The 14,794-nt window shown below is 58.6% G+C and overlaps 1 protein-coding gene and 1 long non-coding RNA gene across 2 annotated transcripts; one reads left to right on the forward strand and one right to left on the reverse strand.

The window, feature by feature from the left end:
- Window positions 1-4,682: 4,682 nt before the first annotated feature.
- LOC120242092 lies at window positions 4,683-5,849 on the forward strand. The gene is made up of 2 exons (XR_005531012.1): window positions 4,683-4,817; window positions 5,395-5,849. It is a non-coding gene; the product is annotated as an uncharacterized LOC120242092 (long non-coding RNA).
- A 686-nt stretch (window positions 5,850-6,535) lies between these two features.
- Window positions 6,536-12,288, reverse strand: SHD (Src homology 2 domain containing transforming protein D). The gene is made up of 6 exons (XM_039247601.1): window positions 11,911-12,288; window positions 10,600-10,705; window positions 10,328-10,516; window positions 9,190-9,313; window positions 8,033-8,152; window positions 6,536-6,949 (listed from the first exon to the last, which is right to left on the reverse strand). Exons 1-6 carry the CDS (start codon window positions 12,205-12,207, stop codon window positions 6,763-6,765), a joined length of 1,023 nt encoding a protein of 340 aa, XP_039103532.1. The 5' UTR covers window positions 12,208-12,288; the 3' UTR covers window positions 6,536-6,762.
- Window positions 12,289-14,794: the final 2,506 nt, after the last annotated feature.

The raw sequence follows: 14,794 nt of genomic DNA on the forward strand, positions 1-14,794 counted from the left end.
TGGATTTCATCTCTCTAGTGTCAGCCGCAATGGCATCTCAAAGGCCAGGAACCTGATGCAAACGCGCACCTTCCGGGGGACCTGATGGGCCCCTCAGACTTCTCTTGGCCGGAAGCAAACTTCTCCTCCAGCCCGGCTCCTCCCCCAGCGTCCTCCATATTGGCCGAAAGCCACCGCGATTCACATGGTCCCTGAGGCTAAAGCCTTGCAAACCCGCCTCTCTCGATCCAGTCCTTATTCGGCCGTTCTGGGGGCCACCTTCGAAATCTATGCAGCTTCTGACCCCTTTTCCCCAGCGTACACTCCTGGTCCTGCTCTCCTGGACCCCCGGACCACCCCCCCCCCCCCCCCCCCAGTACGAGGCGTGGAGGCCCCCGGATCACCCCCCCCCCCCCGCCCACTCTGTCCTTTTTTTTTTTAAATGTTTATTTATTTCTAGGAGACACAGAGAGAGACAGCGTGAGCAGGGGAGGGTCAGAGAGAGAGGGAGATACAGACTCTGAAATAGGCTCCAGGCTCCGAGCTGGCAGTCAGCACACAGCCCGACGCGGGGCCCGAACCCACAAACCACGAGATCATGACCTAAGCGAAAGTCGGACGCTTAACCGACTAAGCCACCCAGGCGCCCCAACGCCCACTCTGTCCTTAACCACAGCAGTCAGGGCCCTCTCTGTAACACTTAAATCGAACCACGTTCCCTCTCTGTTCCCCTGCTTTCTCATCACACTTAGATTAAAAAGCAAACCTCTCCGCTCTCCGCACCCCCACCTGCCCACCTCCGCCACGCCCCACCTTGCAGCCTGCAAAGCCTTGTATAAGCCACCCCGTCACTGATCCACTTCCAGCCTGTCTCCCCCTCGCCCACTCTGTTCCAGCCACAAGGGCCTCTCCACTCTCCTTTTCACACACCAGATGTGGTCGTGCCCCAGGACCTTTGCATGGGCTGCGCCCTCTGCCTGGAGCGCTCTTCCTCTGTATTTTCCTTTCTTCCCACGACTGGCTACTTCTTACAATTCCAAGTATCACCTCCTCCGAGAGACCTCCACAACCAGATTCTCACTCACCTCATGCTTATCCTCCATCACAATTCTCACTGTATGACTTCCTGTGAGTCTCTCTCCACCCCCGAGACCATAAGCTCCTCATGGCAGGAATTTCTGTCCGACTCCATCACCTCTGCACCTGTGTCCGTGGCGCCCAGCACAGGACATGGCGCACACACGACGCAGTATTTGTGCGTCTCGATGAGAAGTGACCTTGCAAAGATCACATAGCTTCACCCGTGTGGGCTCCCTAGGGGAGTAAGTCCCGTAAACACACACACACGCATGCACGTATACACACACACACACACACACACACAGAAGGGCCTCACTCACATCTTGTGCTCCCTGGTCCTGCAAAGAGCCACAGGCCTCAGGGTGCAGCAAGGGCCCAAGTTGCTCCAGGTGAGGTTAAGACGGCCAGGTGACCTTGACCTGCCAGGTGGCGCTGTCCCAAGGCTGGGAGCAGCTCCGTGTCTTCTTGTGTGAGCCACCTGTCACCAAAGACAGCTCCAGTCTGGGCATCTGTGGGCCCTTGGGAATCACAGAATCTTAAGACTCTAAGATCTCAAACTCCCAGAAATATAAACTCTAATCCTTGCAATCAGATTCTTAGAAACAGAGATCTTGCAAACTCAAGCACATCAGATTCTAGAATCACAGAGCCAAAGATATGCTGGAATGGATCATTCTAGACCAGGACTCAGAAAACTTTCTGTAAAGGGCCATGGAGTAATTATTTCCTGCTTCGTGGAGCAGACATTCTCCATTGTAACCACTCCACGCCGCCGTGGTAGCGGGAAAGCCGCCATAGACTGCGCATGCCTCAATGTGTGGGCCTGGGTTCCAATAAAACTATTTTTTAAAAAAAGCATTGATCAGGGCGCCTGGGTAGCTTAGTCGGTTAAGCGACCGACTTTCGCTTAGGTCATGATCTCGCGGTTCGTGGGTTCGAGCCCCGCGTCGGGCTCTGTGCTGACTGCCAGCTCAGAGCCTGGAGCCTGTTTCAGTCTGTGACTCCCTCTCTCTCTGACCCTCCCCTGCTCACGCTGTCTCTCTCTCTCTCCTAGAAATAAATAAAACATTAAAAAAAATTTAAAAAAAAAAAGAATAAATAAACATTAAAATTTTAAAGAAAAATACAAGAGAGGCACCTGGGTGGCTCAATCGGTTAAGCGCCCCACTTCCGCTCAGGTCAGGATCTCACGATGGTTCATGGGTTTGAGCCCCGCGTGGGGCTCTGTGCTGACAGCTCAGAGCCTGGAGCCGGTTTCAGATTCTGTGTCTCCCTCTCTCTCTGACCCTCCTCTGCTCACACTGTCTCTCTCTCTCTCTCTCTCTTTCTCAGAAAAAAAAAGAAAATAAAATAATTAAAAAAAAAAAAAAAGAACACACATCAGGGTCCTAATCACCTTCCGAGGCCCCACCCGCTTCTATCATCACCTTTGGGGGTTGGAACTCTACACAGGAATTTCAGGGGGGCACCTTCAGACCCCAGCACTACATCTTCAAGGCCTGCACCACCTCCCGGCTGAGAAGCAATATTTCTGCCTCCCAGATACCATTCCCCATGCCCCCCACACACATTATCCTAACTTCTAGCCACGTAGATGTATTTTGCCTGGTTTTGTATGCTATTTAAGTGGAATCATAGAGTCCCTTCTCTCTTTCTGACTTCTTTCATTCAACAATGTATCTCTCCCTCAACCAGAAGGCACATCCAAGTTGGTCATGTAGCTGTGGGCCAATTTTTTTTAATGTTTTATTTTATTTTTGAGAGAAAGATGGAGTGTGAGGGGGGGAGGGGCAGAGAGAGGGGGAGACACAGAATCCGAAGCAGCTTCCAGGCTCTGAGCTGTCAGCACAGAGGCCAACGCGGGGCTCGAACCCATGAACTGAACCGTGAGATCATAACCTGAGCCGAAGTCGGACACCTAACCTACTGAGCCACCTCGGTGACCCAACAAAATAAGATTTTAAAAGCTCTTTGCCGGGGGCGCCTGGGTGGCTAAGTCAGGTGAGCCTCTGACTCTTGATTTCGTCTCAGGTCATGATCTGGGGGTTTGTGAGATGGAGCCCCGCATCAGGCTCTGCACAGACAGCGCGGAACAGGCTTGGGATTCTCTCTCTCTCTCTCTCTCTGCCCCTCCCCTGCTCATGCTCTCTCTCTCTCTCAAAATAAATAAGTAGGGATGGCTGGGTCGCTCAGCTGGTTGAGTGTCTGACTTCGGCTCAGTTCACAATCTTGAGGTTCGTGAGTTCAAGCCCCGCATCAGGCTGGCTGCTGTCAGCACAGAGCCCGCTTCAGACCTTCTGTAGCCTTCCCCCTGCCCCTCCCCCGCTTGCACTCTCTCAAAAATAAACATAAAACGTTAAAAATTATCAAAATAAAGAAAGCTCTTTAGGAGGGTGATCGTGAAAACGGGTTGAGAAGCATTGACATAAAGGAATAGATGATTCTGGAAGCTTAGCCCTGCGGGAGCTTAACTCCTTTAAATAGGCTTTTAGGGATTTTCCTGTCTCAGAGTGGGTAAGAGCAGATAATTCTAGAATCCAAGTGGAAAACCGTGGACCCTCAAGGCTGGAAGGAATCTCGCCTATCCGTTAAGCCAGCTGCCTCTGTGTACAGATGAGAAAACTGAGGCCCAGAGAAGGCTGACACGTGTCAGGCCACACACAGCAGCCAAAGATGCGGCCAGGTTTCTGGAGAGCCCAGCTCAGACACCCTCCCCACTGTGCTTGATTCCTCGAGTGGGGCCCGGTGCTGCAAAGGGCCAGATGGCCGGAAGGAGCACCTGCTCAGTTCCGGTCCAAAGCGATGCCCAGTCCCCTCCCATTGTAAGGAGGGCACTGCATTATGACTGTCCTGTCCGTCCCCGCCTTCTAGTAGGGTGATGGCCCATTACCCATTAGCAGGATCCACCAGGCTTTGCACTGCTGGCGTCTGCAGGGGAGCAGACAGGCGAGCGTCCAGCTCCCCGCAGCTCGCCCCCCCACTGCAGAACACCCGCTCCAGCATTAGAACAGCAAGATGAAGGGTCAGGGCCCCTGGGCCTCACCTTAGGCGCAGCAGGGGCCACACAGCCCTAGAAACATGTCCCCACACTGCCATTCACTTGCTGTGTGACCTGGGGCAGGTAACTTGACCCCTCTGTGCCCCACTCCTCAGCTTTGGGTTAGGTGTGTTTGAAGTAATTATATCTAAAGGGTTTATTACAGGGTCTGGAACATGATAAATCCTTAGTAAACGTAAGTGATTATTTAGATCTGTTCTGTTGATTATTCAGCCAGACTCAACGGCTCAGGCCTTATGCATAAGCTTTTTCCTTCTTTTCTTTCCTTTCTTTTTCTGTTTTCCTCCCCCCCCCGAAACAGAGAAAGAAAGGGGAGCTGAGGTGAGCAACACCTTTGCTCAAAGCAGGGCTGAGACCCCGCTCCCTTGTCTGTAAATGGGCTTGACACCAGGATTGAGCTCGAAAGCCAGGAGTCAGGGGGGGCGCTGGACCCCATAACCTGCGGAGCGGAACTCACGGTGGGGGGTGGGGACGGCGGCGCCCACGACCGGGCTGATGGGAGCTCGTGATGAAAAAGAATCCATTTGGCGATTGTTTTGCAATAACCGAGCAAGACAGACGTGGGCAGCCTCACTGTTCCGAAGAGGAAACCGGCTCAGAGAGGCACCTGCCCGGACTCACACAGCGCGGCAGGGGAGGGCTCGTGAGGTCCCGCTTGGGTAGGAGGCTCTGACCCTGAAGCGTGGAGGCTGGACCGAAGGTGAGTGCCCGCGACACACGGGTTTCACCTCCGCAGACCGCCCGCTGCCCCGCGCGAAGCGCACCTCCCGCCACGCAGGTGCGCGCCCGCCGCGAGTCCCGCCGCAGCCCTGCCGCCATCGTCCCGCCCCGCACCCCCCCCCCCACTCCCGACTCCGGCTCACGCCGCTGGTGGCGGGGGCGTGGCCGTGACCGCCGTGGCGCTGAGAGCTTGTGTCTGGAGGGGCCGTCGCCGCGGCGCGAGGACTCAGGGAGCCGCGCAGGTAGCTGGGAGGACGGCGGGCGGTTGCCGCCGGCGACCCTGCCCCCGCGTGGCGGAGGCGGGAACTGCAGCTACTTGGCGGGGACGCAGCGCACACCGCGTCTCATCTGCCCCTTCTGGAAGGAGCTCGGGTGGGGCTGCGGGGTTGGGGGAGAGAAGGGGAATAAAGGGAGGAGCCTGGCCCCAACACTCATGTTCTGCAGAAGCCGAGGTAGGCTGGAGAGAGCCAGGCTGTCTCATGTGAATTTTCTCCCCTTGGTCTGTGACATCCCTCCGGCCCCCCCACCCCACACCTGTGCCGGGGTCCTCTCTACAGTAACGTCCTCTCCCAGCCCCCGGGGCCCCCAAAGAAGACTGATGCGTGGCCAGTGGAGGGGAAAGTGCTGGATATCCCCACGGAGGACCAGACGGGTCAAGGCTTCTATTCGATCTCTTTCCCCTAGACCCCCAGCCGCCCAGCCATGTCTAGCCCAGAAGCCCTGCCCGCCCCAGCCCCAGGTCGGGTCCCCCCATCTCTACCGTCAGCCTCTCCCCTGACCAGGTCCCTCTGGGAGCAAAAGCCAAGAGGGATCCTTGAAGTGGAAAGAGGGATGGGAACCCAGAAAAGACACACACGCCCCGCCCCGCCCAGTGGCCACGTGAAAATATGACTGATTTCCAGAGGAGTCGGGGAGCCCTGTCACCCAGCCCAAGACCTGTGGCCTCCCCACCATGAGGCTGGATTCCTCCCTTGCCCCCAGGGCACTCAATAAAGGCTCATAAAGAAACGAACGCTAGATTTTGTGGTGATTGGGGGAGCATTAAGGATTTCTGAGGGGTCTGGGGGCCCCTGAGCCCCAGGACGCATGGAGGGGTCCCCTGGGGTGATGGGATTCCGCGATGTGTGGCCAGCTCCCTCTTCTGATCCTTGGACCATCATGTCCAATTAGCAGAGAAGTGATGTCCCCAACTTTACAGGGCTCCTAGCGCTGGACGCACCGCCCTCCGTGGGTAGCTTGGAGGTGGAGGGTGAGGCGGGACATCGGGGGTCCCTGGAATTTATCAGCCTCCAGGGTCTCTGGCCTGACCGGCACCTTTAAGTGACACCAGCTGGGACCGGCTCCCCTCCCCCACTTCTGCTGTTTCCATGGGGACAGATGTCCATTTGCAGCAGCAGCATCCGGGCCTTGGTTGCCAGCCCCGGAGGGAAGGAGGGGCCGGGTGGGGGCAGGGCTGGCCCCAGAGCCTCCCCCTCGGTTTCTCCATCTTTGTATCTGCCCGGATCAGCTCCCTCCGGGTTTCATCTGACTTCATCCTCTCTCTCCCTGTTTACCTCAAGCTCTCTTAGTTGTGGTCCGTCCCTCCGAGCAATTCAGGCTTCACTCCCAGCCAGGGACACCCTTCTCCCTCCAAGGGTGGCTCAACCCCCTTCTTTCCCTGGGGCCGGGATCCCCGCCTCCCAGAAAGGACACTTGAAACACACAGTAACTTATTTATTTTCCAGGCCGGAGGCGTGCTTGGAGACACGATTCGGCGCCCTAGAGCCCAGGAGAGTGTCAAGAAGGCAGCCCTGATGAAGGCCCAGGGCTTGGAGGGGGAGCGAGTCCCTCCCGCTGGCTTCCTCCAGGACGGGAAAGACCTCCCGCGTTTGCAGCCGGGGACTCCGGGCCCTCCTGGTGCCGAGCGGGGGCTGCGGCTCGTGGGCTCAGGGGGTCTGAGCGACCACCGGGTACAGCAGGGCCAGATGCTCAGCGCCCTGCACGGGCAGCGGCCGGGAGCCGTAATGGAGGACCAGCTCCGGGACGCTGGCGAAGGGGCCGCTGTGCTGGCCCAGCACGAACTGGTTCTCTCGGGTCCGCGCGAACTTCAGATGCAGGAAGCCCTGGCCGCTCCTGGGGGACAGGCATCGCAGAGCGCCTTGATCACCCCAGACCTGCTCATGCTCTCTGACCCTAAAGGCAGCCTGGAACACAGGCTGTGCTTTTTCTCCAAACCTTCTGAGCCCTTGCCCTACCCTTCCGGGGCTCTCCCTTTCCTTTCTAAACTCTGCTGAGTGGAAGGACATTGAACCTCAGAATCATCTTATTGTTAATATGAATGAAGCGTTTCCTGTTTCCTGGCTAATTCTAATTCTCTGTGTGTGTGTGTGTGTGTGTGTGTGTGTGTGTGTGTGTGTGTTATTCAATCATGGCAGTATTACCCTGACAGGTGCTATTATTATCCTGTGGCATAGAGGAAAAAAGCAAGGCCCAGAGAGGTTGAGCAATGTAGCCAAGGTCACACAGCTATTAAACCTATTCACCAAGCTCTCTTCGATCTTGTTCTTTTAGGAATCTTACACTCGAATGCCCAGTAGACTCTGGTGGCTTGTTTTAACCAGACACATTTAGAATCTTAGAGATGCACATAGAGTCAGGATCTCCAATGAAAGGCCTCCATGGTCACTGGGAGATTCTGAATCCAATGGGCCCATATGGATATAATTCAACTTTGGGACTGGAGGAGTTGAAAGGAAACGTCTAGGGACCCCCGGGGGGCCCAGGCAGTTGAGCCTCCAACTCTTGATTTCAGCTCATCACAGTTCACGAGTTCGAGCCCCTCACTGGAGCCTGTTTGGGATTCTCTCATCTTTCTTTTCCCCTCCACCCTTGCTCGCTCTCTCTCTCTCTCTCTCTCTCTCAAATGAATAAACTTTAAAAAATAAAGGAAACATCTCCTTCCCCATCTCACCCACGTCCTAGATCTACTGTCTGGCCTCGCTGGAGACCACACCCTCTGGCCCTACAAGGCCCGCCCACTGCCCCCATAAATCCCCTCCTCTGTCCTGAATCCCGCCTTCGCCCCCCACCCCACGCAGCCCTGAAAGCCCCACCCACTAACTGCCGGAGCCACCCTCTATTCCCACTAAATTAACCGGCCAGCCAGAGGCGGGCGGTTCTGTGACCCTCGGTCCCTCCAGGGGGCTGGGGTCTGACCTGAGGGACAGGGAGCAGTCTTGGGGACTGGTCTCGCTGAGCCGCACGAGGTAGCTGCCTTCTTTGCAGAGCGACAGGAGGCTCTCGGCATCGGCCCGGCTCAGCGGGCCGTGGAACCACCTAGGGGGTGGGGACAGATGTCTCCTAAAGGGTCATCCCCCTTCAGACACACCCTGGGGTCTACTGCAGGCACAGCCGGTTCGAGGACTTGTGACCTCCAGGCAAACAAGCGACAAAAATCCCTCCCGGGTCTCCCGGGGGGGTGGGGGGGCTGGTTTCCAGGCAGCTGAGCCCAGGTCCACGTGGTGCTGTTCCCCCCCAACCCCCCGACCTCGATCTTTACAGCCTCCCTAGGCGAGGTCCCCAGTGTCCTGCTTCCCCTTCCCTAATCCCTCAAACTGAGTCACTTGCGCATGGCTTTCCCGCAACCTTTATCCCCACCCACCTGTGTCACCCTTTCCTTAATATTTCCCTTCAGTGTGCTCAGGGGGAGGTTAGCAGTTGCGAGCGGGGTCTCAGAGGCAGGCGAGCGCCCACCAGACTTGGCGGTTGTTTGTAGAGAAAGTCCCTTCTCCCCCTGCGCCCCCATCTTCACCAGTCAGTTGTGTCGTGGTTTGGGAACAATTCTGATAAACACAGGCTGGTGCCCTTGGGGCTGGACTCGGTGGGCTGTTGGGGCCGCTGGAGGGAGGAAGTGCCAGGCTGGAGAGGCACAGAGAAGACCCAGACTCTCTCAGCTTGCTCACCTCACCCTAGCCCAAAGGTGGGACCCCCTCAAAACCCTGCTCCTTTCTCCTAGTTCCACTCCAAGATCCCTCCAGGGGTGGGGATGACTTCCGTCTCTTTACTCTCAGGCTCAAGGGAGTCATCCAAGTGAAAGGAAGACACCCCCTTTTACTCTGTTGGAGCTAGGCACCATCTTGGGGGCCTGGGGTCCGAGGCTCAGAGAGGTTAAGCTGCACAGCAGGAGACGCAGGGCAGAGATGTGAACCCAAAATCTAATGCCAGAGGGAACGACCTAGCTAGGTGTCTGACACACAGGACGCTCTGGCCCCCCAGGGAAGATTAGCTGAGGAAAGAAATGAAGCAATGGATGGTAGGAATCAGCAGCTGGTATGGGATGGGGAGGGTCCTCCAACTTGAGCTTTCCCACTCACGGCTGTTTCTCCAGGGGCAGGGCCGGGTCCACGCGCTCTGCGGGCTGGGGGCTTCTGGCTGGGGGTTTCCGGAGCTCTTTGGCTGAGCCTGGGGTCCTTTCCCACTCTGGGCTGTCAAACTGCACTGGAGGGGGAGGAGGAGGTTAGAGAGGAAAGGGTTAAGTCCAACCCACCCAGGAGGGGCGGGGCCGGGGCAAGCCAATGCACTCTCAGTAGGGAGGCGGTACCAGCTTGGGCAACCTATCAGAATCCCCAGTAGGCGCGGCCGGGTTGAAGGGCTGGGGCAGGATTGGCACAGGAGCAACCAATCAGTCTTCAGAAGAAAGGGGTGTGGTCACTCAGGTGTGGTGGCCTGCAGGGGCGGGGCAGCTCCACGAGGGACCAATCCGAGAGCAAGGGGCGGGGCTAGAGGGGGTGGGTTGGTCGTTCAGCAGATTCTGGCCAAGTCCTGGAGCCTAGAACCCCTCCCCCACCCAGATAAGGACAGAGTGAGGCGCTGAGCCTCAGTGTCCCTCCAGGTCACAGAGCTTCTGGGGCCAAGCTGGGTTCGCACACCTCTCTCTGGCCCACGTTATTTTATTCCTTAAAGCTGATTGCACTGTTACGCTCTTTACAGAAGGGGAAACTGAGGTCAGAGACTTGGCCATGCTTCCCCAACTCAGGACTTGACCCCAAGCCCACCTAATGACAGTTACTAAGAAATGCTACCTTCTCCCCCAGCAGCACTTCCTAGCACTCACTTTACACGCACCCTGTTCTGTAGGTGCTAGAATAACCCCCATTTGAGGGGTAAGGCAACTGAGACTGAAAGATAAAGTCCCTTGTCCCAAGTGAGTGACAAACCCAGCCCAAGCCTGACACCAAAGCCTATCCCTGCACAACACTGAGGATAAAGAGTCGATTCCATTGCCCTCTAACGGTGTTTCTGCTCTCAAAGAAGATACAAGTTCTGCTAGGAAGAGAAATTTATGGTTATCAGTCCTTCACACTTTAGTGAGAAGGAGTAGTAAACTATCACAGTGGCAGATGGTTGGGGTCTATTTTGTAAGTTGAAACTGGGAAAAAGACCAGAGCAGGAAATGGAAGGATGAGGACATTCAGGGCCTGTGGAGGGTCAAGGCCTGGGTCGGAGGGGCACCTGCAAACGCCTTGGAGATGTGGTCTTTCTTCCACTCCCAGGGCTGGTCGTACTCATCCGCTGGCCGCTCATCCTCCTGAGGCAGCCGGCTCTGGCGCGGTCTCCTTCCAGAAGGGGGCCCATTGCCTGGCTCTTGGTCTTGCTCCTCATAGGGGGTGTCATACAGCTGCACCCCCTTGCACGGCAGTTCTGGGAGGCCAAGAACACTGGTCAGTGCCCGCACCCACTGGGGACCCTGCCACCTGCCCCCAAACTCGCCCCCCCCCACTCACCGCTCACAGCCCTCTGGGCATCGTAGGGCTCCATGTACCCGTCATCTGAAGGTGGTGGGTGAGGCTGGGCATCAAAGGGGTCTGAGTACTCGGTGTCGAGTTCTGACTGGAGAGAGAAGTAAGAAAGTGGCCCGGGGTAGTGGGGGGGACTAAGCCCAGCGGTGGACACCCCCTCCGGGGTGATGGCCCCTCTCTCTGGATCATCTAACACTTCCGCTCCATGTAGCTCATTTTCTCAGGGTTGGGAGTCCTCTCTACCTACCCTCTGGGATTTGTGCACAGACGCCACTTCCCCTTCTCTCTGCCTCCCTGCAGGCTACCAGCACTGTTCCAAATACTTCACATGTGTTTACTTGGAATACCAATACCCAGTAAGTACATCATCCCCATTTTACAGATAAGGAAAGCAAGGCACAGAGAGGGCAAGTGACTTGCTAAGGGTCACACAGCAGGTGAGGAGGAAGCAGGGTTTCATCCCAGGCTGTCTTCTTCCCCAAGTCCCCGCCTCCTCCTTCCTTTCTCTGGGCTCTTAAACTACTGGGCTCTTCACATAATCTCTTGTAACCCTCCTCAAATCCTTCCGTCTCCATGGAGGGTTTGGGGTCGACTCCCTCATCCTCTAGGAAAAATATTGAAAAAAAAGGGGCTCAGTTGGTTAAGCGTCTGAGTTTGGCTCAGGTCATGATCTCATGGTTAGTGGGTTCGAGCCCCACATCGGGCTCTGTGCAGACAGCTCAGAGCCTGTAGCCTGTTTCAGATTCTGTGTCTCCCTCTCTCTCTGACCCTCCCCTGCTCTCGCTCTCTCTCTCTCTCCCTCTCTCTCAGAAATAAAACACTAAAAGAAAAAAGCATGGGCATTGGAGGCAAATCTGGGTCAAGTTCTACTGAGCTGACGCTGTAACCTTGTGTCAGCTGTTTCCCTTCTGTGAGCCTCAGTGTCCACTTCTGTGAAATGGGAATAATAACAGGAAGGGCAGTTATAGTGGTGAGGATGTCCCGGTGCTCGGCGGGGCGCGGATTCACTCAGATCTGTTTGGGGAGCTGAGGGGAGAGGACCGGAGGTGAGAGCAGGGGACAGGCGGAGGGGGCACAAAGCAGGGCCACAGAGGTAGCGGGGTCACCAGCGCTGGGCGCTGGGAAGGGACAGATGTCAACCTTCATCAAGCAGGTGGAGGACTGAGGCGGGTCTGGCTGGTGCCTTGGCCTGGCCCATGAACCAGCTCCCCCACATCCAGGGGGCCCACTGGCCCCCCCCCGCCCCCGCCCGCGGCTCTCCTGGGGCCGCCGCGCACCGGAGACGTAGCCACGCACCTCCTCCGCAGGGCTGCCCAGCAGGACCTTGGCCCTGGCCATGTCGGCGGCTTCCACCTTGATGAGCCGGTGCTTGGGAGAGTCGTACTTGGCGTCTCCGAGGCCCTTGGCGTCCGCGCCGCCGGCGGGCTCGGGCTCCAGGCGGCCGTCCGCGTCCTCATAGGGGTCCTCAAAGTCCAGATTCTTCTGCTCGCGGTAGGCCCTCAGGATGTCGCTGTCCGTGTAGTCGGGGGCGGGCGGCTGCGGAGGGGGCCTCCGGCCGCCGAAGCTCAGGTAGTCCCGCAGCCACTTGGCCATGTGTGCGTGTGTCACGCCAAACCTGGCCGCCGTCAGAGGGGGACCCACACGCCCCCTTCCCGGCCCCGTTCTCCGAAGAGTCCCCAGGGAAGGTGGGGGGAGGGGAGAAAGCGGGAGGGGGAGGAAGGGGGGGAGGGGGGAAGACCAGGTGTGTCCCTCGGCTGGGCTCAGAAGGCGGTGACAGGAGAAAAGGAGGCAGACAGAGGAGGCAGGAGAGGAAAAGTCCACCTTAGCCCGGCTCCGCAAGGACGGCGGGGAAGGGAGCGCCCCGCAGGGCCCTGAATGCCGAGCGCTGGGTGGCCGGGCCCAGGCGACGGGCATCCGCGGAAGCGCGCGGAGTTTCCGCGGGAAGCGCGGTTCCCGTGCGCGGCTTGGCCGCCCGCCACCTCCGGGAAGCTCCGGGATTCCCTTCTGGGGTCCGGGGCTGGGGCGAGCGCCGCCCGCGGGCGCTCCCAGCCCCGCCTCCGCCCGGACGCCTGGGTTCTCAGCGCAGCGGGCGGGCTCCCCCGGGGCGCGGGCGCCGCGCGCAAAGTTGGCCCGCGGGGACGGCGACCTCCGCGCGGCGCGTCCTTTGTTGCGCTCCTCTCGGCTCCGGGGGGAGCCCGGGTCCAGCGGCCCCCGGCCCGGCCGCCTCGATCCAACCCCAGCCACCGGCACAAAGGGAAATAAAACCTCCTCCAACCCCCCTTCACGCTTTCGGAGAGACTTTACCCGCCGCGGCCGGGAGGGGGACTTTGGGGAGGGGGCGCGCGCGCGGACGCCCCAGCCGCTACCGGCCCCCAGCCGCGGCCCGGGCAGCGACGTCAAGGCTTCTCCGCCTCCCCCTCCGCGGCTCCCCCCGCCCCTCCGCTCCCCCGCGTCCCCCTCGGAGGTGACTGAGACCTTCAGCTGTTCGGGGAGGGGAGGGGAGGGGAGGGGAGGGGAGCCGCTGGCCGCGCTGGGAGGGGGTGCGGGGCGGGAGTCGCGGGGCCGCGGCCGCGGCAGCTGGACACTGACCCTGAGGACCGCGGCTGCGGCAGCAGCGAGCGCGGAGCGCGGGAGGTGGGAACGGATGGGGCTGACCTTGCTCACGAGAGCGAGAGGTGCAGAGGCGGGGAGGAGAGGAGGGGAGAGGAGGCGAGGTGGAAATTGGCCGGGAAATGGGGGTCTGGATTTGACCGCCAGAAGGGGTGAAACTGACCAGCAGAGGGGGTGAGAGCGACCACGACTGAGGGTTGAAATTGAGCCAGGATCTGGCGGCGCAACTGACCATCAGATCCTTCCAGAGGTCACTGGCTAAAATTGATATTGATGCCTCCGAAGCAAGTGGGGAGGCGACAGGAAGGGACGGGGGCCTCTGCTCTGCACCCCCCTCCCCAGGGGACCAATTGCAGCATGGGGGAAGGGGGCTGGGGCAGCTGGCCATGGGAAGGGAGATGCTATCTGTGCCTGGCGCGTGTCCTCAGCATCTGTCCCTTTGTGGCTTCTGGGGGTGGAGGCAGGGAGGGGAACGGAAATGAGAGGGGTCTCGCCTGGCCTGGGTGCCTGTTGGCAGCTGCGACTGTCTGGGGGTGAGGACACTAAGCGTTTGGGGGTAAGGGGAGCAGAGAGGTGGGCTGGACAATTCCAGAGCAAACGGGGCTTTTCTTTCATCATAAGGGGGCTTGCTCAGCTCCCGCTAATGCTGAAGTAAAAGGGGGGGGTGATCAGGGAGAATGGGACCCCAGATTCCCTTCTCCCAGTGCCCCCTCCCCCAGGCTGTGCAGGTGCCTGTGGCTGGCAGGGGAGGGAGGATCAGAGAGAAGCCGGAGCTGACAGTGTCGTGAAAATGTCCCTGGGGAAGAACAGTGGGTCGGGGCAAGGTCTATGCTGTCTGCGCCTTGCTTTCCTGGTTTGAAAAGTGGGGCTTCTCACAGGCAACCCCCCAGGGAGCCCGAGGAAGGATTGCCAGAAAGGAGTGAGTTATTTTTTCCCATGGGGAAACCGAGGCACAGCGGGGAGGACCTGCTCAGAGCCACCCGGCAGCTCGTTGCTGCCTGCACGCCCTGATATGGACCGGCTGGGGTGGTGGCATTCGAGACCCACGGAAGTGTCTTCATGGAATTAGTGTTTCTCCATCTCCCGCCCCCTCCCCGGCGCTTGCGGTTAGCCCCATTTTGCAGGTGGAGAGACTGAGGTCCAGAGCTGACAAGGCAAAGCCTCTCAGGACAGCAGAGGCTCCCACGGGTCTTCCTCTCTCCTGCTTTGACTGTGTCGCCCACATGAACCTGTTGAACTTGCTCCTCCTCCTGCGTGGCCCTCCAACCATGTGCCCCCACCCCCGCCCTCTCTGATCAGCGACAAGGCAGCATTCCCCCCCCCCCCCCCCCCCCCCCCCCCCCCCGGGCTGCCAGGGAGCACGGCGGGTAATTGTCCTGTTTTCTGTCAGCCGCAAGGCAATTCCCGGCTCGGGGATGAGCTGTTGACAGATCTCATCAAATCCGAGCCCTCTCCCAGTCGGATAAATACGAGACGTCTGAGGTATAAATATTTGAAAGGGGCCTTCTAATTACCGCGTGTGTCAGGAATAGCAATTAGAGGCCCCGGAGGCAGAATCAAACGGCGTTTG

Source organism: Hyaena hyaena, unplaced genomic scaffold (genome assembly GCF_003009895.1).
Source record: "Hyaena hyaena isolate Hyena2069 unplaced genomic scaffold, ASM300989v1 scaffold_296, whole genome shotgun sequence".
Classification (NCBI taxonomy): Eukaryota; Metazoa; Chordata; class Mammalia; order Carnivora; family Hyaenidae; genus Hyaena; species Hyaena hyaena.

Coding starts and splice junctions, on each gene's coding strand:
- SHD (XM_039247601.1), bottom strand. CDS start 12,207: ATGGCCAAGTGGCTGCGGGACTACCTGAGCTTCGGCGGCCGGAGGCCC. Junction 9,314..10,327: donor CATCTCCAAGGCGTTTGCAG/GTGCCCCTCCGA, acceptor CTCCCCCTCCAG/TGCAGTTTGACAGCCCAGAG. Junction 6,950..8,032: donor GACTGCTCCCTGTCCCTCAG/GTCAGACCCCAG, acceptor CCTGTCCCCCAG/GAGCGGCCAGGGCTTCCTGC.